Consider the following 26,701-nt stretch of genomic DNA (forward strand, 5'->3'; position numbering starts at 1 on the left):
TACGGGTCCTTACCATCTTGATCTATATACCGAATAAGGTGGATTTAGATCTTTATTTAGGAGAGACGTTTTAAATCGTCCTTATCACTCCGAAACGCTTACATGCTAGTTCTAATATCGTAGTCGTACGTTTAGAATCCTAAACACATAAGGTTCCAGATCCGGTCGGCAACAGACCATAGATCCCGAACAAAATAACAGCATATCATGCATAAAACATTTAGCACATAAAAGCATTTTAGGCACAATTCCTAAAATAAGCTAGTGCTCACACCTCACAATCGTCGCTTAGCATTCTAAGTTTAAGTCTAGAAATCCTACAAATTCCTAGTTCGCTTAAACTAATGCTCTGATACCAACTGTGACATCCCCAAAATCACGGCCAGAAAAGACCGGTTTTGTTTATACTTTATTTCAAAATCAGAGTTATCTTTTAATAAAAGGGTTGCGGAATTTGTCCCAAAACAATAATATGATAAAGATTTATCAAAAGCATTTCCATAGAAATGTATTTCATTAAAAGACTCGGGATGTCATGTTCGTACAGATCAAAAGTATAAACAGTACAATATAAGCCTTACTACATTATTTCATATCTACAGGCCTATATCCGTAATCTCTCGTCCAAAACATCACACCTATGCTCATGCGCCACTACCTGTAATGCATAAAACTGAGTGGGTCAGGCTTGGGAGCCTGGTGAGCACATAGGGTTTTCAACCCACAATAAGTTTATTAATTTCATCAATCAACAATAACCCGATTACCCGTTCCCGTTATCCTCACTTTACGTCCCTAAACACCTATCATAAGGGACCTAGCCTAAGGATCATCATCGGGACGAACACTACTGCTAAGGGGATTCCTCAGCAATAAATGTCCTAATAGGCAACCATGTGGGGGATGGAGTACACCGGTGAACACATCGTTCACAACACCTACAGGTTGCGAACCTGCTAGTGTTCCACTGGACTGTCTAGAAGAGTCCGTGGTCGTCATCTATACTCCGCTAGATGACTGGATCAACAACAACAACATCGAGGCCTCTCATCATTTTATCACACATCACCTATTACATCTACCCATGTTTTACCCCAACATTTTCGTAGATATAAAATACATATACAGTTTAAATCATTGAAAACATGTATAACAACGTTCATCTAGCATAGATAGCAAGTATTCAGATAATATGCACACATAACACGTAATTTATATAAAATACTTCATATCTATGTGTAAGTTGAAGGTAACTATGCACTCACCGGAAAAGGTGGTGATTCCGAACTCAGACAGCGCTTCGCTTCTTAAAAAGAATTTTTCTTCGACGAAACCTAGTATTATTACCACTAGAGTTTAGTTTATTATTCGTCGAGACTAATTAATAGTCTAGCTATTATTATTATTATATAAGCGTCAAAAAAAAATACTTATATAACCCATAATAATAGCCCAAGTATTTATTATAAGTTCCTAATAACGTTACTATAATTAAATAAAAGTTATATTAAAAATAGCGTAGGCGTAGCTCACTTACAGCGGGTTTTATAGAAAACTGGGCTTTGCTTGGAGCAGCGTTCCCGAGCCGAAAAGCTATTCTTCTCGGAGCCTTCAAGCACTCCGGGGCTTCCGCCTCGTGCTAGGGAGGTTCCCTAGGCTTTTCGGGGGATTTCGGGGCTAGAGAGAGGTTCTAGAGAGAGAGAGAGTAAAGAGAAGAAAGAATGGGAAAGGTGTGAAGAAAATGAGGGTGGGAGAGGTGGTATTTATAGGGTGAAATGTGGCTGAACTTGGTGCCACATGTCACCATCTGGTGGCAAGCCTTGGGGAGAAAGCAATGGCCAAGATTGTGCCACATCACCCATTTTCGCACAGCACACTTCCGACTTCTAAAATCCGTAACTTTCACATACGACCTCCGTTTTTGACGTTCTTTATATCCACGCGTAGGTAATAATAAGATCTACAACTTTCATTTTGACACCGTCAGCTAATTCTCGACCGATCTTAAATTTAACAGTACAAGGAGATTATACTGTTAAACGTCTGCGTAAAATTAATAACTTCTACATACGGACTCTGTTTTTGTCTGTCTTTTTACCGTTGATTTCCTATTAATGAGATCTTCAACTCTCATTTATGTTGTGTAAGCCAAAAACCGCTCGAACTAAAATTCGAGTTTCAAGCCGTGCACTGCTAAGCCGAATCTTAGAAAAATCATAACTTCTTCATACGAAGTCAGATTTGGACGTTCTTTTTATCGATGTTCTTAGTTTAACATATTCTACGACTTTTTTTTAGATTGCTAAGGCTAAAAAGTCTTCTATCGTAAATTCACTATTTACGTCTCCCGGTGTCGTGCCGGTTTTGTCGTAAAACTTCGGCGGGCCATAACTTCTTCTTTATAGCTCGGATTTCGGCATTCTTTATATGCACGGAAACCTTGGGACATATTCTACAACTTTATGTAGAGATATCGGGATTATCTCACACTTTAATTTTGACGCTCATTTTTATTCTTTATTAATTATACATTTATAATTAAATAATAAACACATAAACACACATAATTCACATAATACTCAAATATTTCATATTTATTACTTCAAAAAGAGTTACAATAGTTGACCTAGACTATTATATTGACAAAAATGCTTAGCCCTGAAAACCCGGGCGTTACATATAAGCCCATAACTATAATTGGTATGTACTTAACCCGATAGTAGCATGGTCCTTTTAGGTTGCCTTCAACTGAGCAATTTGATAAGATGGATATTTGAGAAAGAGGTTATTTGTGATATATTAATATATTATAATAATAATATATTAATTGAGAAATCATATTATTTAATTGGGCCCCTCCCACTGCATCAGGCCCCGCTCGGCATAGGACCGAAGTCTAGAATAAACTACACATAACATAAACATGAACATATAACATAATCACATATACTGCATCGGGCTTGCCCAACATCGAACCGAAGTCCAGAACATATAACAAATATCATAAACATGCATGAATCACAAAGACATCACGCATACGTACTACTTCTCGGGACTACCCCGGCATCGGACTGAAGTCCGAAACTACTATCATCTAAACAGGTCGGCATTATGGTCGTAGACCCATTCCTACTGGAAGGAAACTCACCTCTCAACTAACTGCTGAATAACTTGTGCAAAGGTGACACCGTTGACTGCTCCAACTACTCCCCGACTATAATGACCAAATAAACATTTAGTCAGAAACTAATGGCTCTTCTATAGATGAAATGACTATTTTACCCCTTCGATTTAATTTGGACCATGACCTAGGCCCATTCCATTCTAGTCCTCACCAGGGCCCATTAAGTCCCCAAATGGCCTAATTTTCTAAATTGGGCCCAACTCTTCAAATGGGCTTTCCTTCCAAGCCCAAACCAATTGTTGTGCCCATAACTGGCTTCTAAAGACCCATCACGGCCCAACTACTGCTATGACCAAAGCTAGGCCCAAAACGAGGCCTAATAGCTTGAAACCCACTGATTGAGTGTACGTTGAGCGTACCCATCTGTACGTTGCGCGTACTGCTTGAATGGCTTGTACGTTGTGCGTACAGGCGTGTACGCCCAACGTACTCTCCTATTAAGCCATCTTTTCCAAAACAACTTAATCCCTTAAGACAGGATGTCCAACTTACAGATCTGAGTCTCATGCTTCGTCCTAGTCCTTAAAGTTGGTCATATGGTGGCCTGTAATCCACCAAATGAGCCCAATACTAAAAATGAAAATGAACTTCCAAAGAAAAAGTTAGATCTCTTGCATGGCTTCATAAGAGCCTCGAAGCTTGCAACTTTACTGCTAAAGGAACCCATTGAACTTCAAGGGTGGCAACCCTAAGCTCAAAACCGAATTTGCATGATCAAGATCCAATCTTTGGACCTAAAAAGGTCCAAATCTTCCAAAACCCTAGATCTAGACTTTGAGGAGGAAAGTTAGGAGCTTTATACCTCCTCTTGATGCTAAATGATGAGCTTAATCCAGATCCCTAAGCTCAAGGTACTCAAAGGCTTCTTCTCCAACCTCTCTTTCTCTTTTTCAAAGCTTTTCTTCACCAAAATGAGCTCAAAAAGGTCAAACACATACAACAATGGAGTAAGAGGCGTAATAGGGTTTTCCTGAGGGTGAGGTGGCTGGTAGGAAGGCCAGAGGTGGCTATAATGGGGTATTTATATGTCTTGAACCCTAAAAATTAGGGTTTGGCATCTGCTCACGTACGTTGCGCGTACGTGCGCACGCTCCCGCATCTGATGCATGCCTCTACGCCCCGCGTACACCAAGGCTATGCCCAACGTACGTCTTATGGGCGGCCCAAATCCTTGGCCCCTTTGCTTAAGTCCAATCCAATAGTCCTTTTATCTAATATGGACCCAACTATAATTTTTAGGAAATAATAAATAATTGATACCTCAAAGTCGGTCGTTACAATTTGAGCTAGTTTCTCCATGTTGTGATGTTTTGAGAGGTTATCTGTAATAAAGTTTGCAACTTTATTACTCGCTGAGGTCCCAAGGGTGTTATATATGTTTTAGATCTGGACTCACTTGTTTTGGTGTGATACATGGGGTTTGACCCCATTTCTCACCATTTTGACCTAAAATGGTGTGGGACATGCATTGGGCATGCATGTCTATAAAGTTATGATATTTATGAGTCATAGGAGTAAAATAAGGCCTTTCATAAAGTATGAGACTTGGACGTTAGATTAAGCAAGTAATCGATTAAGTGGTTCACCAGCGAGACCACGGTGCGATAAAGGCCTGGCCGCATCGCGGTGGTGAGGAAGCCATCGTGATATGATGTCAGGACCACGACGCAATCGAGGGCTTGGCACGACGTGATGGTAGGTCATGGTTGACCGTTGACTGTCGACTTTTTGACCAGTTTCACTTTTGGTCAAACTTTGGTAGAATTAAGTATATGACTAACGACATTGCTGAAACAACTATTGAGCTCATGTTAAGTAGTTCATGTGAGTCTTCTCACTATACTATGTAGGACATTTGATGTTAGTTGTCTTTATGACTCTTGCATGGATTGTGTGAAAGACCAAGATTTGACCTCTGGCAATTATATTAAAGACCAGGATTTGACCCCTGATAATTGTTTGAAATACTAGGATTTAACCCCTAAAAAATGTATGAAAGACGAGGATTTGGCCCTTAACAATTGTATCAAAGACTAGCATCCGACCCCTGGGAGGAAGTGTCCGTAAGACTATGATTTGACCAATAGCATTTACTTGGGGTTGAAATAGACCCGTTACTTTTTGTATGATTGTATGTGGTATCTTGGAGAACTCATTAAGTTTTGTGGTTACGATTTTATGTTTAAATTGTTTCAGGTTTTCTTATATTGAAGGAAAGGTGTGACTTGATTGTATCGCATCCTTTGGAGATTTTTCCGCACTTAATAACTCTTATGATTATACTCTGATAAATGTTTTGAATTTAATGATTTTACTAGATCTTGGAAATTGGAGTTGCAACAAATACTTTTAAATTTCTAAATGAAAATTTTGGTTTGAAATTTGGGACGTTACATTCCGTGCCAAATACGAACTATGCCTATAATTCAGATTTTTGAGAAAAAATTGTTTAGGAGATCGACTCGATCAAAACCCCTCTTATCCATTCTAGTACCATGACTTTAGTTTTCTATTGTTAATTTGATCAACTCTTATTTGTTTGTACGCGCGTACCAATATGTGGTACGAGGTAGTAAGTACTACCCCTCAAGTGTAAATTTAGTGAAAATTCGTTCAAATCTGTCACAGATTTGTCACAAAGTCCAATAAGTAATTTTAGTGTTAATTTGTCAACAAAACCTTTTAGTGACAGATTTTATGATAGAAACTGATGTTAGAAATGAATTTTCTCTAATATTGCAACCCGAAAAAAGATTTGTACAACTCCTTAATTTTTCTTTATGGGTCCGCCGTTAAATTTGTGAGTCTAATAAATTCATTCTAGATATGAGTTTTGTTACTTATGTTTTGTGATATATATATATATATATATATATATATATATATATATATATATATATATATATATATATATATATATATATATATATATATATATATATATATATATATATATATATATATATATATATATATATATGGGCCTTGAAGTTTTATCAAACTCTTCTTTTGGTTTTCTTTTAGGGAAAACTAAAAACCCCATACATTTTAACTCAATACTTAAAACAACCCTTATATTAATTTTGTGCTCAATTTAACCATTATCAAAGTTGATCTATCCCGTTTTTAGCTTATAACCGGTTGCAATTTAACAACCGGTAACATAACCAAAAATAGATTAAAAGGTGTGGCTGCTTGAAAATCATCATCTCGTTTCTCTTTGTCTTCTTCCTTTACATAACTGTAGCAGGAAACCATAGATTAGCCGTTCTTCTCAGTGTACATAACGTAACTGGTCAGTGGAATAGAAACCATCGTTGGACTGGTATACAAATGGTGTGGACTGTGGAAGAATAATGGGTTACGCCGCACTTGGAGTTGGACTGCCGTTGGCCGCTGCTCATCTCGACGACCTGTATAATCAACAAACTCCTCCGGCTAACACTTACAAATGGCGCTTGGTTTATCTTACGATGGCACTCGATTCTCCGGTTTCCATTTGCCTTTCTTGAATTCCCCGATTACTTTCTCTGTCATGATAAGTGAAACCAATTTCATTCTTCGTTTCTCCTATACCCTAATTTCTGCCCCATTGAATTTCCCAATTACTCTATATATCTATTATCTCCCGCATCTCTTTCTATCAATCTTCGATATCTTTTTCCTTTTTTTCAATTTTGATTGTTGATTATGGCTGTAATTATCAGGTTGGCAGTATCAACCATCAACGCCAACCTTACAGTGCCTCTTGGAACAAGCCCTAACTCGAGTTACAAAGCTAGAACGTAAGGATCTGTGTGCAGTCGGTGTAAGTAGAACCGACGCCGGAGTTTATGCCTTCGACCAGGTCGACTGCCTTCCATCATACGTTTGTTGTTGATGTTAGATTAAAGCTTGAAACATGATTTTATCTTTTTTCAGGTGGCACAGTTTGTTACACCATTTAATTACAAGGATCTGCATGACATGCACGCAACACTGAATGGTCTTCTTCCTCTTGATGTTCGAATTCGAGAAATCAACCCTGCACTCCTCGACTTCCATGCTCGTTTTTCAGTCACCGGAAGGATCTACCATTACAAGATTTATAACGACACTGTCTTGGACCTATTCCATCGTCTCTATGCTTATCATAAACTTTCCGAACTCAATGTATTTGTCATGAAAGAAGCAGCCAAGTATTTTGTAGGGCAACATGATTTTTCTTCTTTCGCCAATAAACAATGCAATGATCGCGTAGTCAATCCAGTAAAGAATATATCTTGAGTTGATATAATCGAAAAGGACTAAAATTTTTGACTTTTTTTTTATCAGATGTCATGTTGACTATAATTTTTTTTTTTTTTCAGGGACCCATTTTGCAGGTTGAAGTTAAAGAGGAGATTTCGGATTTTGCAGGTTATGTATGTTTGTTTGCGGCTTAATTGTACATTTTGTTTAAGGCTTAATTGTGCATTTAGAAATAACATCTAGATTCTAGTAACAATATGATACTTAACCATAATGAGAACTCATAAATATTTCTCAACAATACCCATATAGCCATTATTGAAGGTGGGAGTCGAATAGGAGGTAGGATTAACACTTCAGAATTTGGTGGTGACAGAATTGAAATGGGTGCTACTTGGATCCATTGAATTGGGGATAGCCCGGTTCATAAAATAGCTCAAGAAATCAATTCCTTGTAATAAGACAAGCCATGGGAGTGTATGGATGGGTTTCTTGATGACCTAATCACCACAGCTGAAAATGGGTACGTGTTAAATCCATCTCTTGTTCACCCTATTTCAAATCTCTTCAAAAATCTAATGGATTTTGCTCAACCAAAAAGGAAATCAACTCTGGTTGGAATCGGGAATGGTGGAGATGGGATTGTGAATATGAGTGTTGGTTCATTTATTAGAAAGGTCTTGAAGATTACTGGGAAATGGAATCAAGAAAGGAGAAAGATGAAGTGAATGAGAATAAAATGGGGTTTCCTTTCTCTCACCGGATAATGTACTTATGTTAGACGGTTTAAAATTTAATAATTGAGCACAAAATTAATATAAGGGTTGTTTTAAGCATTGATGTAAAATACATGGGGTTTCTCTAAGGTTTTCCCTTTCTTTTATCATTATTGCCATTAATATTGCTAAAAGAAGAAATAAGTTAGAAAATAGAAGGAAGGGAGGGATCTGAGAAGAAAGATAACACAACCAATTAAGTACGTACAACTATCATTTAAGTAGTCAATCTTGTCACATCCACATAAAAAATGGCAAGGGATGGATTCAAGATAGGTACACACCAAGCATTGAAGTACATAAATAAGATAGCAGCAAGATAATATTGTAGCTAGGTATCTCTAAAATTACTAGCTACTAATTAATAAAACAACTCCTTACGGATAGGCTTCCTGTTAATTTTAGGGTAGTCCACAACCACAAGCAGAGTCCCACCATACATGTTTGCCGCCTGGTAGGAATCTATCACCATCTCTGTTTCTGGCGGTGCTTGTTGAACAAAATATGTCTGCTGCGGTTTGTATTGACATGAAAACATCTGTGTTTGAGTTCTATATGGTGGAGCAGTTGCTGCTGCTGATGAACGCTTCGAGTTTTGCCCACGTGGGAAATGATCATCCAGGAGAGAAAACCCTTCAGCCCCAATCTTTTCCAGGTTGGTCTTTGCTTTTGAGTAATCTGACATTTTAGAATAAGGTGATTTAATTAACCACAAGAGAAGAAGTAGTATTTTGCTTATGGTGTCAATACCAGAGATCATATACATGTATATATAGAAATGTTAATGTAGCTCTTTAGTTAATGGCAATGTCCGTAATTTTTTATATTCTTCAACTTTTTGGTTTTTTGGAAATTAATATCTTAGTCAGTGGTATCCGATGTTGTCCTCCTTTCTCGAAGTGGAGGGTTTGAGTCTTATTGTGGACATTTAGAATAATTTAAGAATTATTTAGTATTTGTTGTTAAAATTATAGTTTAAAATTTCGTAAATGTGTTTTTTCAGTACTTACATATTCAATTTAATAATATTTCATTCTTTATTGTGATTTTCATTTCTTTGTTATATCAATATACGTACAGGACATATGTATGTGTAAATATTTTTAATAACATGTATTAGATCGATTTAATATATTAGGAATTGTTGTTCTCCTTCTCCTATTTCTGCAAAATCTCTTTAATTAGGTAATTATCTAAACAAAGTTCATAATAACTGCTTTAGATTAGGGAATATCTAAAATACAAAAGATAATATATAAAGAGGACTAAATAATTAATTAAGATACAGTCTGAAGTGAATCAGATTTGATGCAAATATAAAGTTGTATCAGATATATCATTTCAGATCCTTGATTATCTATAAAATTTATTAGTTAAGATACAAAGCCAACGAAATTGGTAAAGGTCTATTATTCTCTTGAGTGCGTGTTTGTTTAAAATAGAAACTTCAAAAGATATTTGAATTTATTCCTTCCAATCTTATAGTTTAATCATGATTCTTTCTCCATTCGTAGTGGAGTCTTGGAGATTCCCCTCAATCATTTACATATATAGTGACGTATCCTCTCGTGACGTATCATATCACATGTCATGCATGCTGCCTTGTTGAATTTCCATTTATTTTTGAGATCAAAGAACATGCCATCATCGTTCTCGAGAAAACACTAAGAAGATGGACAGATGGGTTCCATGGCTTCATATTGTAGGGCTTTGTTTTAAAAGTTCATCGATAACGTCGTGCTTTTTAAAAGTTTCCGAAAAACATTTCGATGATTCATTTTTATGATTATTTTGTTTATATTCACCAAAATTGTCATGAAAGTGAATTTTGTTCTTGATTTACCTAAAAATGAATCATGAATATATTTTTTTCGGAATTTTTTCTTGTGAATCATCTTACTTTTGAATCATTTAATGATTCATTTCATTTTTTGTTAAGAAAATATGTATATAAAAAAATTTCTTATCTTCCTATAAAAATTTCATTCTTATTTGATTTTGACTATATATATATATATATATATATATATATATATATATATATATATATATATATATATATATATATATATGGAAAAGTGAATATATATGGTTGTCATGTATGTAATATTAGATATAGAACCATCAAAATTGACTTCATTTTGATTAAATAAACACAATTTTTGACATTGTTAGTTTTTTCCTATTGCTTTTGAGATCATATTAGTTCAGATTTCATAATTTATCCCCAACATCTATGTATTTCGAATGTATTTTTTATATTAGATATCTAGTAGATTTCATAAATTTTCTTTGACACCAACCATATGTATACTTGCATGGTTCTTTTTGATTTGTTATTGGAAGAAGTTTATTGTGTTTCTAATGAAAAATTTCAATCATTCACTATAATTTTTATTATAAATTTGAATGTGAAGATTTATAGGTAGTTAATAATATATTCTTATACATGGTTTGTGTTGCAAAATTAAAAATTTAAAACTCCATAAAAGTATGTACAAAGCCTATCATCTAATCTAATAGAGAATACAAGAAAGATGGTAGAGAGATTTGATCGTATTTTGTTAAAACTATGTAGTTTTTAATGGTTCTATACCTAATATTAGGTACATGACAGCCACATTCCCTAAGCCTATATATATATATATATATATATATATATATATATATATATATATATATATATATATATATATATATGAAAAAATTCGACGCACGTAAAAAAAATTAAACTAAAATGCAAGACATTATAAAATTTATAGATCAATCTGGCTATGTTTATTATAATCATGCAAATATTTTGACAAAAGAGTTAGAAGATTTATTATTTTTTCATCTAAGAATAAATCATTGGGTCGGATTTACATGGTGTCCTAGAGTGACACCGGCAACCCCTCAAATTTTATTGTTAAGTGCAAAATTTAATACATATTCGTCAAAACCCGTCACAAATCCGTTACAATTTTGTCATAAATACATCAAAATCCATCACAAAACAGTTGGAAATTCGTCAAATTAATTCCTAATAAATGTAACTTTAGTGCAAATATGTCAGCATAACCCTTTTAGGAAGGGTTTTGTGATGAAATTGTCGTCAAAAATGAGTTTTTTTAATAGTGAACATTTAAAAGATAGTGCAATGTAACATCCCAAAATACAATCTAAAATTTTTTGTTTAATAATAACTAAAAAACATCATGTTAATATCATTAAGTAAAACTCGTACGTCAATATCTCAAAACAATAGCAAAGTATCATGAGGAAACTGTATCAAGACTGTATCAAATCACATCTATGAAAAGCTAAAACAACTCCTAGGACAAACTGAAGCTGTGGTGTGTGCGATGCCATCAACCCGAGCTCTTCCCTTTACTTGCGGAAGTACCTGAAACCAAAACTGAAACTGTAAGCACAAAGCTTAGTGAGCTCCCCCAAGCTACCACATACCATACAATAACATATAAACACATACTGGGCCTTGCCCACTGCCTCGGACCGAAGTCCGGAAACTGCATCGGACCGAATTTTGGAAACTGCATCGGACCGAATTTCGGAAACTAACCAGGGCCTTGCCCTCTGTATCGGACTGATGTCCGGAACTGACTGGGACCTTGTCCCCTGCATCGGACCGAAGTCCGGAGCTAACTGCATCGGACCGAAGTCCGGAAACTGTCTGAGCATAACCTGGAATGGCATAAACATATCAACTAGCATGAACACATAAACTGCATACTGCTTCGGGCCGTAGCCCGGAACACATAACACATAAATCCTGTCTGAGCCACGAAGGCATCAAACATACTGAAAACTACATCGGACCGAAGTCCGGAAACTACTACTAGCTAAACGGGCCAGCATTGTGGCCTTAGACTCGTTCCTACTGGAAGGAAACTCACCTCGTACACTGGCTGCTAAATGAACTGCTCTGGAACCCGTCTGCTGCTGCTCTGGTATCTCCCCGGCTATAATTTCCATAAATACATTCAATCAATTACTGATAACTGTACCGAGGGTAAAATGACTATTTTACCCCTGGTCAAAGCCAACCTCCAGTTGACCGGACTTGCCGAGTCTGAGGAACTACTCGCCAAGTTATGCCGTGCAGACTCCAACTACACTCGAATCCACTCTATGGTTCCTAACTCGTAGATCTCAAATCTTGGAACCCTCTGAACACGTAAAGTTGCTAACTTTACGTGTAACTACGAAGGAATGAAACCATACTACTCAAACACAACTTCACTTGGGAAAACTCATCCGACTCGCCGAGTTACTCATACAACTCGTCGAGTTCTAAGGCAAACTTCATCGGACTCGCCGAGTTGTTGTTCCAACTCGTCGAGTCGACGACTAACTTCATATAACTCGCTGGGTCGCCCTGAGGACTCGCCGAGTTCATTCAGCCTTTTTCCCATACAGGTCCGATCTGAGCCATGCAGCTGCTACAAATCATGGATCTAGACTTCTAGGGCATGTTTTTCACGTAAAGTTGCTAACTTTACGTGCATGCATGGCTTTAAAGGCTTCATATGACCAAAATAAGCTCTTAATAAGGTTCTAGGCTCAATGGGGACTTTAATCACAACCACACCCAAAACTTTATACTTCTAGCATACCATGAGTGTCCAAATCTGAGGTATAACCCAGCCACAAGGCCTAATCACAAGGGATTTGGGGTTTTAGGGCTTAGAAACCACATGTTAGGGACAACATAGATCTATATCATTAATAAGAAAGGTATAGAATTCAATACCATAAAAGATGGCCAAAAGGGTGTGTATTCTAAATCTACTTCCTCTTCCTTGAACTCTCCAACTTTCTCATTCTCCTTCTTACTCCAAAGATACCTTCACAAGCAATAAACACACACAATCATTAAGAAAACGGCTAGGGTTTGATAGTTGATGCTTTGGAGGTGAAAGAGACGAGTTTGGGTGCATAAGAAGGTTTAAATAGGTGCAAAACCCTAAAATTAGGGTTTCCTCCCAACAGGCAAACTCGCCGAGTCCAGCGTGTGGACTCGCCGAGTAACCGGCTAAGTACGCGAGCTCATCCCGTCTCTACATGATGAGTCGGGCAACAGACTAGTCGAGTTCCATACAAAGGAATAAACTTATTTAAATACATACCGGGAATGGGGCGCTACAACTCTCCCCCACTTGCCTCAGACTTCATCCTCGAAGTCTACTGATGCTAAATCTTGGAACAACTATGGATAGTGCTCCCTCATCTCTTCCTCTGCCTCCCACGTCCATTCAGACCCCTTCCGATGCTGCCACTGCACCTTCACCAACTGAACCACCTTGTTCCTCAAGGTCTTTGACTTCCGGTCCAAAATCGCAACTGATCTCTCAACTTAATTCAGGCTGCTATCAACCTGAATATCTTCCAAGGGTACTACTGATGTCTCATCCACCAAGCACTTCCTCAACTGAGAAACATGGAAAGTGTTGTGGATCTAGCTGAGCTCTGGAAGATCCAACCGATAAGCAACACGACCCACCCGGGCCAAAACCCTAAAAGGACCGATAAACCTAGGGCCCAACTTGCCTCTCTTCTGAAACCTGATAACACCCTTCTAGGGTGATACCTTCAGGAGGACCATATCGCCCACCTGGAACTCCAAGTCTGAACGCCTCCTATCGGCGTAGCTCTTCTGCCGACTCTACGCAGTCTGCAGTCTGCTAGGAACCTGCTGGATCAACTTTGTCGTCTTGAGCACCACTTCGGTGTTCCCAATGACTCGCTGACCGACCTCGCCCCAACAAATCGGGGTCCTGCACTTCCTCCCGTAAAGCATCTTGAAAGGAGGTCGATCAATACTCTCATGGTAACTGTTGTTATACGAAAGTTTCGCTAGCGGAAGATACGTATCCCAACTGCCACCGAAATCTAGGACACATGCCCGCAGCATATCCTCGAGAGTCTGAATCGTTCTCTCACTCTGTCCGTCCGTCTGAGGATGGAAAGCGGTGCTAAAATGGAGACGAGTACCCATCTCATCGTGAAACCGCTTCCCGAATCTGGAAGTAAAACGGACATCTCGGTCTGACATCACTGAAACAGACACTCCATGTCATGCCACCACCTCTCGCACATATATATCGGCTAGCTTCTCAGCCGATATGCTCTCCTGGATCGGTATAAAATAGGCACTCTTCGTCAACCGATCCACTATAACCCAAATCGAATCCACTCCACGTGTGGTCCTCAAAAAGCTTAGTGATGAAATCCATAGTGATATCCTCCCATTTCCACACTGGTATGTCCAATAGTTGCATCTTGCTGTGAGGCCTCTAGTGTTCCGCCTTAACCTTCCTGCAGGTCAGGCATCTTTCCACATACCAGGCGACATCCCTCTTCATGCAGGGCCACCAATAGTCGGGTCGAAGATCCATATACATCTTCGTTGCCCCTGGATGGATGGAAAATCAAGACTTGTGGGCCTCGTCCATCAACACCTGCCGTACTCCGCCCCAGTACAGTACCCATACCCTCCCATGAAGGGTCAACAATCCTCGGCTATCGTAGTCAAAAGAAGCTACTCGGCCCACAATCCTCTCAAACTTCTGCCTCTCCTCCTTAAGGCCCTCGGCATGCGCCTCTTTGATTTTCTCCAATAATAGAGTAATCACCATCATCCTCAAACAAATGCCTCTGATCGGGGCCACCATTGCCTTGTAGATCGGAGCGTCGTCCACCACGTTGGCCTTCCCAAGGTGATAAAGGATCTCACAATCATAATCCTTCAACACATCTGACCATCGCCTTTGCCTCATGTTCAAATTCGGCTGATCCATGAGGTACCTCAAACTCTTGTGATCCGTGTAAATGGTACAACGGACCCCATAGAGGTAATGTCTCCAAATCTTGAGGGAAAACACCACTGCCTCCAACTCTAAATCATGTGTAGGGTAATTAGCCTCGTGAGGCTTCAACTGTCTCGAGGTGTAAGCTATCACACGACCTCGCTGCATCAACACTGCTCCCATACCTGCGATCGAGGCATCACAATAGACTACAAAATCCTCTACTCCCTCTGGCAGGGTAAGAATCGGTGCCTCGCATAATTTCCGCCTGAGGGTCTCGAACGCTGCCTGCTGCTCAGGCCCCCAACAAAACACCACCGACTTCTTAGTCAGTCGGGTGAGCGGTACGGATATCTTGGAGAAATCTTGGATGAATATCCTGTAGTACCCTACCAAACCTAGGATGCTCCGAATCTCAGATGGAGACTTCAGGACCTCCCACTGCATCACAGCCTCTATCTTGACCGAATCTACTAGAATACCCTTCTGGTTGATGAGGTGACCCAGGAACTGCACCTCGCGCAACCAGAACTTGCACTTGGAGAACTTCGCAAAAAGTCTCTCTCCCTCCTCAAAGTCTCTATCACCTCCCTCAGGTACTCCTCGTGCATCTCCTGGGTCTTGGAATAAACCAAGATATCATCAATGAACACTATCACAGACCGATCCATCATCGATCTGCATACGCGGTTTATGAGGTCCATGAACACGACTGGAGCATTGGTGAGCCCGAACGGCATCACGACAAACTCATAATGACCATAGCGGGTCCTGAAAGCAGTCTTCTGCACATCCTCATCTCTGACTAGCACCTGATGATACCCGGAGTGTAAATCGATCTTGGAAAATGAAGACGCTCCTTGCAGCCGATCAAACAAATCATCTATCCTTGGGAGTGGGTAACGGTTCTTCATCGTTACCTTATTCAACTCCCGGTAATCTATGCACATACGGTGCAACCCGTCCTTCTTCTTTACAAATAAAATTGGCGCTCCCCATGGCGAACTGCTTGGCCTGATAAAACCCCTGCCTAGCAGCTCTTGCAGCTGCGTAGACAACTCCTGCATCTCTGGGGGAGCCAACCGATACGGTGTCTTGGCTATCGGAGCCGCACCATGGATCAGGTCAATCCTGAATTCGACCTATCTCCCGGGAGGTATTCCAGGAAAATCCTCTGGAAATACATCCGGGTAGTCTCGCACTACCGGGATATCATCAACCGTCGTCTTGCCCTTCTCCCGGGCATCTAAAACATAGGCAATATAACCGGCGCAACCCTGCTGGAAGTAGCACCTCGCTCTTGCTGCTGAACACAGAACTGGTCCGCGTTGTGGCTTCTCGCCCTGAATCACTAACTCTCCCCCACTGGGAGTGCGAATCCTCACTAACTGTAGCTCACAATCTATCACCGCCCCATTGGGGCTCAGCCAATCCATGTCTACTATGACCTTATTCCCTCGCAAGGGAATAGGGACCAAGTCCACCGGAAACTGCTCATCGAACAACTGTAGAGAACATCGTCTGTGTACTCTTGCCACCCTAACGGTCCTGTCGGCTGCTATCTCAACCTCAAATGGACAATCTGGCTCTCCTGGAGCTCTGCTGAACTTCTTGCTAAGCGCAAGAGAGACGAATGATCGGGTAGCCCCCGAATCAAACAATACTGTAGCTGAAATGTCGTTCATGGAGAACGACCCTATACAAAACATATAACCATAAGGAACAATCAATAATAAATGCGGATATAAGGGAAAAATACATACCTGTCACCACGTTAGGAGTCGCTCGCGCCTCCTCTGCTGTCAGCTGAAAAGCCCTACTCTTTGCCACCGGCGTCTCAGCTCGGCCCTGACGGCCATCTGTAATCCTCAAAGTAGCAGGAGCAGGTGCTGACACCTTTCCTGTAACAGCTAAACTCGAACACTGGGACTTTTTATGTCCCCTCTGATTGCAATGGAAGCAAATCAGATCTGATGCCGCAACGGCGATAGTAGTGGCTGTACAATCTCTACTCATATGCCCAGTCCGACCACACTTGTAGCAGCCGGCACTCCCTGCCTTGCACGCCCCATCGTGCAGTCTCCCACACTTACCACACCGAGCGTGGCTCTGCTGACTCCTAGCTTTGTGATCTGAACCCTTGGGCTTTTTACTCGCGCTCCCTGAACCTGGAGCCGCCTCCGGCTTCCTCTTTCTCTCCATCTCAAGGTCAATCTCTCTCTCTCTCTCTCTCTCTCTCTCTCTCTCTCCCTCTCCCTGTCTCTCTCTCTCTCGAGCCCTCGTAATCATGTCATCCAGCGTTTTACAGCTAGACCAGCTCAAAAACTGGCGGATATCACTCCGCAACATCTCATGATAACGGGCCTTCTTCATTTCCTCATCAGCCGCGTACTGAGGGACAAGAAGAGCCCTCTCCCTGAACTTGGTGGTAATCTCCGCCAGTGTCTCAGTAGTCTGAGTGAGATCCTAAAACTCTCTGGCTAATTGCTGCACCTCGATAACTGGTGCAAACTTGGCTCTGAACCTGGTAGTAAAATCAGCCCAGGTCATATCATCCAAAGCTGTGTCATCTCCAATGGCATGTCCCACCTCTTTCCACCAATCTCGTGCCCTGTCCTTCAGAAGACAAGACACCAATCTGACCTTGTCCCCCTCGGGACACCTGCTCGTGCGGAAAGCGTTGGCCACATCCACCAACCACCTAGTACTCGCTATGGGGTCCCATGCCCCATGGTAATCCGGAGCTCCACATGCCCGGAATTCCCTGAAAGTAAGCGTGCGCGACCCCATCATGGCCGCCACCTCTGCACGAAATGTACATAGTCTCTCGTCCATCAACTCTAGAATACCCTCCTTGATCGAACCGAAGATCACAAGAGTCTGCTCAAGTATGGTGCGAGTAATCTCTGAAGAGAGGAACTTCCTAGTCTGCTCATCCAACTGCCCGGCCTCCGGGCCTGATCCTGATCCCCCTCCGGCACCTGAACTGTCGACTGCTGGTCTAGTGCGTAATACCACCATTCTGAAACACAACATAATAAATATCAGGAACACTGATATACCTCGAGGGATCACTACTAGTACAAGTTTCCTGGTCTCATCTCAGTTTTTCCTCGATTCGAGTACGAATCCTCTGCTTCCAGTAGTATGGGCCCCTACTACCTTCCACATCTACCCGTACCTTCCTCAAGAACTACCTCGACTCCACCAAGGCACTAGTACTACTACTGATCTCTGCTACTCTCATCCGTGGCTTGCCCTAAGGAAATATCTGACTCCACAAAATCCAGTCCTTAGCTGCTGAAGGCCTCCTTGTAATGCCAATTAGCCATCACTCGAACACCATCACATGTGACGAGGCTCAGATAATCCTTCGAGTAAAAGACTCGTCCCTGCAACGATTAGGCTCAAACAAGAGTTGCGCAATAGGGCCAAATCTAGTACTCTGAGATTATTCAACCTTGATCACCTGTGACGTGACGTATTCACCTAATGGCTTACTCCCATCACTCTGAGTCCCACAAAGCACAAAGCAAGCAACATTCAGACACAAGAGACTACTCAAGAAACTCTATCCTCATAACAAGAAACTGTAATAGCATACAATGCTTAGCTCATAATATCAGGTATAACCTAAACATGCTATCCTATTGCTGTCTACTCAATACTAGCATGCAATTCTCATAAAGCCGAAACACATATAACAGGCACATAAGGCATCCCCCTAGATCCTTAGTCATATTCTAGCATGCTGTTCTACTGAAACTGGAACTGCTAACATAACATAAACTTGTATGGGTAATTTGGGAGTACTTACTTGAGCTCGGCTGATTGCATGCACCACACCCTTTTCTCTTTTCAAAACTCTTTTCGCTTTCTCTAAAACTCTTTCTTTATACTTTTCTAAGATTGTTTTCTTTTCTCAAAATTCTTTTGTAACCATGGTTTTTCTCTTGAAAACTTTATACCACTTCCTTAGTTTGAGTTCAGACACACTCGGGAGCGTGCCAGAATCCCTCAAACCAAGGCTCTGATACCAACTTGTACCATCCCAAAATACGACCCAAAATTTTTTGTTTAATAATTACTAAAAAACATCATGTTAATATCATTAAGTAAAACTCGTACGTCAATATCTCAAAACAATAGCAAAGTATCATGAGGAAACTGTATCAAGACTGTATCAAATCACATCTATGAAAAGCTAAAACAACTCCCAGGACAAACTGAAACTGTGGTGTGTGCGATGCCATCAACCCGAGCTCTTCCCTTTACTTGCAGAAGTACCTGAAACCAAAACTGAAACTGTAAGCACAAAGCTTAGCGAGCTCCCCCAAGCTACCACATACCATACAATAACATATAAACACATACTGGGCTTTGCCCACTGCCTCAGACCGAAGTCCGGAAACTGCATCGGATCGAAGTCCGGAAACTAACCAGGGCCTTGCCCTCGACATCAGACCGAAGTCCGGAATCTGCATCAGATCGAAGTCTGGAACTAACTGGGACCTTGTCCCCTGCATCGGATCGAAGTCCGGAGCTAACTGCATCAGACCGAAGTCCGGAAACTATCTAAGCATAACCTGACATGACATAAACATATCAACTAGCATGAACACATAAAATTCTGCATTTGACCAAAAATGCTTTATAAGGTAATTAAGATATATATATATATATATATATATATATATATATATATATATATATATATACACACACATATATATATATATATATATATATATATATATATATATATATATATATATATACATATATATAATTTAATTGTACATTTAGGATTTTATTTGTATGGATAGAAGTTTCATTATTAAATGACTTTAATCCCATGAAAATAAATAAAATAACAAATATTTATATTATGTTAATAACTTAATATCGTTGAAGTTGTCTTTTAACAAAGCAATTTAGTACATTATTAATATTTTTACTTTATATTCTTTATAAATAAACAATTGTAAAGCTTTAGGTATGGTAGGGTTTTCATGGGTCAAAAGGTGATGTGGTATAGATGTTCACTAGTAAACACCGTCCCTAGTGAACACCATCTTCAAAACTAAGGCTATGGAGAGTGGTCACATTCACCCCACCGAAAAAGTGATGTCACATATGCGCCACGTCAGTTTCACACGCAACCCACCACCAACCCACTAAACCTTGGAAATGGTCACCACTAACAATATTTATTTTTTTAATTTTTTTTAATTTTAAAACATTAGATTAAATTAAAAAAAACATTATTATAAACTTAAGTAATCATTTTACTAATTAAAAAATCAAATAAACATATTATTAATGTAAATAACCATAATTAATTATATATAGTTAAGGGTTTAAGATAATTCAAATAAAAGTGAAAGGGTATAATAAGATTAAATACTAGAATCTCAGGGACAAAATATGCAATTTAAATTAAATCATATAAAATGTGTTGTCTTCTTCACCCGATTTCTCTGTAAAACGGGTCTCCTCCTTTTTTTTTTTTTAATTCGATGGATTAAAAGCAAAACCACCGGAAATAGGGGCAAAAAAGAAGCAACCAATAGACAGCTCCGTCTTCTTCCGTCTTCCGATCCACGCCACACCAAGAACACCGGCCCTTAGGACGGTGTTCACGCGTCTTCAGGCATGCCACATCAGCATCACGCGTCTTCATAGACGCCCACTCCGTGTAGCCTAATAGACATAGGGTGGAGTGGATATTTGGATGATGTGGAATGCATTTTACTAGTAATATATAATCACGGTACATAATACAAAATATGCTCTAAAGATTGAAATATAAAAAGGGTAAATTTGAAACTTTAACAAAAGTGGAAGGAGAAAAACTTAAAATTGAAATTTAAACCAATTATCACACATAATGATTTATTTGACTGCAGTATTCGGGTATTCGGTATTCGTGTATTTAGAATTCTTTTCGTGTAGATGTAAAGACATTGTCACAAAGAAATCTACCTTAATAAATGAAAATGTTTTTGCCACTTGTCACCTTTTTATTCAATATACCACATGGTTTTTTCTTATAATTTACAATTTTTATTACATTCATCCTAAAAATTACACGTGTAATCTATTTCAAAATTTGAATTAATTTGCTATAAATATGGGAATAAAGTCAATCATATCGGTAATTGATCACCTAAATATCAACAAACTCTTCCATAAATCTTAGAAAATCTCAAAACCCTAGACATCATCCCACTTAGAATCGAAATTGAGGAAGATGATAATTTCTAAAGATTTTTCCAATAAATTAGGTATGTTTCTGAATTGATTTTGGAAGTCCCAAAATTTAGGAACGAAATTTATTCCTTAATACCACTATGTGTTGGATTATGACTCAAGTTCCATTTTTTTCTATCAATTTTATTTGTATTTTTATCATTTGCACCTCCATTAATTGGTGTAGATACTAGAACCAGACTACCACCGGGTTTATCGTGTTCATTTGTTTAAGGTTTTTGATTAGAGGTATTAGATTCAAACTTTTTTGCTCATGGTCATTTATGGATATGTAGATGTCGTTACCATTAAAACTAATGGAGACCATGTTGCCATAAGAAAATCGAAGAAGATAAGGAATTTTGTTATGGGTCTTTATTCAAAATTCCAATGTCAACATCTTACTTTTATGTTTTAATTTTGTACCAGGGTAATCAATTATTTTGATTTCATGTTGATTCTATTCAATTTTTGTGTTGTTGATTACAACAAGGTTCTTAAATTTGGTTTGGCAGCACATTAGGGTAAGAAATGCGTTCAACTATCTTCTTTAATATGTTAAACAAGCATAGAGAAAGCAATATGTCATTTTTATCTCTTTAAATCCTATTTAAATTACTGTCTCATCTGCGTTTCTTTGTTGTTATCTATATTTATTCATTCGATTCATTATTTATTTTTTAATCTTTCCCATTTTTTCCAATGAGTCATTAATGCAGTATGTATAATTTTTATTTGAATTATTTGTTGTGCAAACATCACTCGTAAGCTCATAGAAATAAAAACAAATCTATTGAGAAATGATGTCACCAACAATAAGCAATAGGGAGCTTTTAAAATTAATTTATGGAGGATTGTTTTCCATGGTGTGATTTTATTGAAGTTTGACATATGATGAATGATTACACATGTTTTTGGTTGAATATTCAGGGTTACAGATTGAATAATATATGAGAAAGAAAAAAGTCTTCCATGATTGGAATAACTTGATGAATCCTAGAAATAAATAGAAATATCTTTGGGTATTTGTGTTAGTTTGATCTTCTTAATTTTTTTAATTAATAAACTCTAAAAGTTAGTAACAATAATCTTTGAATCTTCTATCAATCTCAACAGTACCAAACATGATAAGAATGACGAGCATAGTGGACCGACACATTTCATCCTTTAGTTTCCTCAACATGAGAGTCTCTGCTTTTGGTCATCCATTCTACAATTTTTGTTTTTTATTCCAAATCTCAACACCATGGCGTTTCTATGGTAAGTATTGTTATTATTATTATTTATTATAGAATCTTATGTAATGTAGTTTGTTATTTCATTTTAATTAACAAGAATTCATCACCTAAGCGAGTGATAATTAAAATACGTTTATATTTTTGAAGACAACTACTTTTGTTTATTCGGTTTTTAGCTTGCTTTTGTTGTGGTTATGCCGGAGGGCAAAATAAATACAATACAAATAAAATGGTTTCTATTTTTAAGAAAGTAGAGGTTATGTTAGAAATATTGTTTAGTGGCACTTGGAAATCTGAGAATCGTGATAATCACTTTCAAATCGAAGTATTTGGGTGGTACTCCCAAATCCTCAATTGGATAAGACTCAGATAAAATCAAAGAGAAAGAAAGAGAGAATGATATGGTGTAATTTTCGTGAGTATCAGAAAACTGACTAAAATTGGTTATATACATTCATTGTCTGAAAACTGTCAAAACTGTCATATAACAGTTTTCTCAACAGTCAAAACTGTTATAAATCCGGGTTTGGTATAAGGATTAATGCAAAGTCAAAACCGGGTCAAATATTCAAAGTTTGGGATTTTCGATCCCAGCCAGGGGCTCTGCCCCTTGGACCCCGCCAGGGGCTGCCGCCCCTTGGACCCCGCTCCCAGGGGCGCTGCCCCCGGACCCCCGTTCGTTCAAAGGTTTCGCCCTTAAATGACAGTGTACTTTGATACTTGATCAAACTTAAACAAGTGTGTACTCCACACCTTCCTTACTTGTTTAATATTTATCAAGATCATTTTTAGTCAACAAAGTAATCCCATTACACTTAAATAACATTAATGATAACAAATCACCAACAGGTTACATGTGGAACAAACATCTTTGATCCCTAGGTTATAGCTCTTTTTTTTGTCCTTACTTTTTTTTTACATATTTGCTCTTGAGTTTAATACATTTGTTTCCGGAAGTAAAATGATTGCATTACCCTCTTCTCTTGTTCTCCCCAATGCCCTTTTCTTTCGCTTTACCATCAATTTATAAGAAAATAATAGTATAAATTTAAAATAAATAACAACTATTTATAAATAACTACTCATAAGTTTCCAACTATGTAGATTCTTGACACTAGAATGGTTTGTGCCAGATCAGTAGAGGCAAAGTTGAGGTGGATCCTATACAATTTATTCAACAAATCCAGACATACAAAATGTAGAAGGATTCTATTGTGCCACTAAACTTTCATCATTTTGTGCGGAATAGTGTTCAATAGGAAAAGACTAATGAAACGGGATTCGAACCAATGCATGATGCAATTTTCTTGCATGACGATTTTGCCAATCAATGCCTTAAACCCTTGTGCAATCCCTCAACTACCTCGCCCATCCACAAAACATGCACACACATAGTCTATCATATGAATTACAATTTTGTTGTTGTCCTAAATATGTGTCTTGGGATAGAGGTAAAAAATAGCAAATCTTGAGGTTATGCTATTTTTTAGTAGTTTTCTACTTATTTTGTATTTTTATTTGTTCTTGTGATGGTGAAATTAAGATGTGTTTTGTAGGTAAATTTCAATGGAATCCAACTCTTTCACATCCAATAAACAAAACATTTGGTTTTAATCCATAAAATATATTTGAAATATTTCTATCGTTTATCTGTTAGTACAAATTGAATTATTTATTTATTTATTTATTATTTTTTTTGTATTTATTTTTATATTTTAATTTAAAAAATGTTTAATGTGAAATTTTAATACACGGGTCTCACACCTAGTATGTTATTAAATGACATATGGGGCGGATTTAACCGCCAGAAATGCCACATTTTTCTAGTAGTGAGAGAGCATTGCCTTTGAGCGAGTCGTAATTTTGCATAACATATAATTTGGAGAAAATTCAGTAAATGACCAAAATTGAAGGGTTCTTTGAAAAAAAATGACAACGTAAATGAGGAATTTGGAATATGACCAAAGGTTCCATAGAGGGGGTTCTGCGGAACCATAAACATCCATGCGAAACCATAAACACTTCTTTGGAACCATAAAATCGCACAAAAATTACCCTTTCCTCCTTACTCGAACGCGGAAGGAAGCTAGGGCAGTTGATTCGCGGAAGGAAGCTGCGGACGTCGGACTGTGATCAGAACGGACACAAAAATGTCGTGGCAAGCTCGATTCGTAAAGCAACTGCATTCCAATGTGTTATCCGATGGATATGGAACTCAAGTAATATTTCATTTTTTTCCCTAATCTTTGTATAAACTCGGAAGTAGAAATTGATTATATGAATTGGAAATTGATAGGTTAAATGATATATATGTAAGCATGTATGTTTGTTAGGGTGTAAGGACTGGAGTTTGTGAAATAAGATTTCGATTTATCCTATTCTTTTCTTCATGAACAGATCTGTAGAGGTCCTCTGCTCAAGAATAAATCCGCAGAAGAGCCCTCTACGGAATGATATATGCCTCTGCGGAAATGTATTTTTTTTGTTTTTTTTTTTCGATTTTCTATAATTATTATCTCTTAAAATGCACCATTGAATATTGAGATCATTTTATGTTGATTATATGTAAATTAATATTAAAATCAGTTTCCAATTATTTCTATAATTAAAAAAAACATTGAAATTTCTATAATTGTTATTAAAATGGACAATTCATATAAATTTTATAATATATATGGAACCATTTCTATAAAATTCTGTAAATTTGTTATTAAAAAGGGCAATTTATTTTGAAAGATAATTATTCACGTAGACCATTGTATAAAAAATTATAGAATAAAAACATTATTTTTGTTGCATAAAATTGTTAAAAAAAAAAAAAAAACAATATATAAGTACAATGCTATAAAAATAAAAGTACAAAACTAGTTGAATTAACTTCTACTTTATTCCATAGAACATAAAATACATGGAAAACGTACATTAGTAGCAAACATATTACATAAAATATTTCAGATAAAAAACCCTTCTACATGAAATACTGGTGGTTCTTAACCATATTCCAAGCGTCCACATACTTGGAGTCTTTTCCATCATGCTCGAAAATGTAATGATCTAAAATCATTTCTACAAGAGCTTCCTCGTTTGCGTAATAATAATTACTACTATTTTTAAGATGATGATACCATCGATTGAACCATGTGATTTCGTTCTTTAACTCCATCCACTTACTAAGAATATCTACTTGTACCTGATATTCTTCTTGTCCAAATGCGAGGTTGAACATACTTATTACACTGGTCCGTTCATCACCTCCAAGGTAATCAGGGGTAACCATTGTTGTTACACCTTCAAAAATGTTCAACCAACATCGTATTATAACCATCACCTCTCTCGTCGTCCATGGAAGTGGAGTATCGGACGACGATGTTGCATGCGTAGAAGTTGGTGCATTGGAGATCATTTCTATATTTTTCAATAGTTGATACAATATTTAACCGGTATAACAATTTATACACTAACCCGTCGAGGTACACACTGATCCGCAGATGTGTACATTGATCCGCTGATAACAGTTCTGTGGATTCCTAAACAGTTCTGTGGACTAATATTAAACATAAGTTCATAATGTATAAACTTTTTCTATCAAATTTTTTACATAATAATCACATAGTACCTTATGTGTTTAAAAAAATTAATATTAATAAACTAAAACAAAAACAAAAAAACGAAAAAAAATAAATAATTAAAAATCCCAAGATCCGCAAAAGTGTTCCGTTTCCTCAGAGGGCTTACTCGATCCACAGAGAATGCTCTACGGATCCAATGGTCAGATTCCGATATTAGTTTTTTCATGATTATTATTTTCAAATGACACATCTCTTTTGTTCATTTACCGAATTTGCCTTAAAAGAGAGAATATATTCTTTATAGATGTTTGTTATAACAACAATCTATATTCGTTATAGATTGATAAGTTTATGTGACAGTAAAGTAAATACAAGGTAGTATTAATAAGTTTTTTTTTTTTTATAACAACAATCTATATTCGTTATAGATTGATAAGTTTATGTTACAGTAAAGTAAATACAAGGTAATATTAATAAGTTTAAAGTGATTACCTTAAGATAAAGATAAAGATAACATGTTTTTTTTTTTTTTTTTAAAAAAAAATTATACTACTAATAAACAAGACTTTATAACATGTGATATAAAGATAAACCACTCATTAGACCATCTCCAACTCATTTTTATTTTTTCCCCCAAAAATAG

At 37.7% G+C, this 26,701-nt stretch overlaps 1 protein-coding gene and 1 long non-coding RNA gene across 16 annotated transcripts; one reads left to right on the forward strand and one right to left on the reverse strand.

Annotated features, from left to right (window-relative positions):
- Positions 1 to 528: 528 nt before the first annotated feature.
- Positions 529 to 1,703, reverse strand: LOC145033454 (uncharacterized). Its single transcript, XR_013677566.1, has 3 exons — positions 1,538 to 1,703; positions 1,266 to 1,334; positions 529 to 658 (listed from the first exon to the last, which is right to left on the reverse strand). It is a non-coding gene; the product is annotated as an uncharacterized LOC145033454 (long non-coding RNA).
- Positions 1,704 to 6,337: 4,634 nt separating this feature from the next.
- On the forward strand, positions 6,338 to 9,158 carry LOC145034714 (uncharacterized). 15 transcript variants are annotated; one of them, XR_013678179.1, is made up of 6 exons: positions 6,344 to 7,031; positions 7,106 to 7,432; positions 7,534 to 7,582; positions 7,727 to 7,937; positions 8,016 to 8,182; positions 8,596 to 9,158. XR_013678179.1 is itself a non-coding variant. In XM_078983213.1 (4 exons), exons 2-4 carry the CDS (start codon positions 7,151 to 7,153, stop codon positions 8,878 to 8,880), a joined length of 558 nt encoding a protein of 185 aa, XP_078839339.1. In that variant the 5' UTR covers positions 6,338 to 7,031; positions 7,106 to 7,150; the 3' UTR covers positions 8,881 to 9,158. The 15 variants fall into 15 exon arrangements, 2 of the variants coding, with proteins under 2 accessions (XP_078839339.1, XP_078839338.1); XR_013678180.1 differs by lacking the exon at positions 8,016 to 8,182 and having other exon boundaries at positions 6,343 to 7,031; XR_013678181.1 differs by having other exon boundaries at positions 6,343 to 7,031; positions 7,106 to 7,369; positions 8,016 to 9,158.
- The last annotated feature ends 17,543 nt before the right edge of the window (positions 9,159 to 26,701 follow it).

Source organism: Lactuca saligna, chromosome 3 (genome assembly GCF_052625555.1).
Source record: "Lactuca saligna cultivar CGN05327 chromosome 3, ASM5262555v1, whole genome shotgun sequence".
Classification (NCBI taxonomy): domain Eukaryota; kingdom Viridiplantae; phylum Streptophyta; class Magnoliopsida; order Asterales; family Asteraceae; genus Lactuca; species Lactuca saligna.

Excerpts from the sequence above, each read along its gene's own strand:
- LOC145034714 (XM_078983212.1), top strand. The coding sequence starts at position 7,151 with ATGCACGCAACACTGAATGGTCTTCTTCCTCTTGATGTTCGAATTCGA. Across the intron at positions 7,433-7,533 it reads ATGATCGCGTAGTCAATCCA|GGACCCATTTTGCAGGTTGA; the intron begins GTAAAGAATATA and ends TTTTTTTTTCAG. Across the intron at positions 7,588-8,595 it reads TTTCGGATTTTGCAGGTTAT|GGTAGTCCACAACCACAAGC; the intron begins GTATGTTTGTTT and ends TGTTAATTTTAG.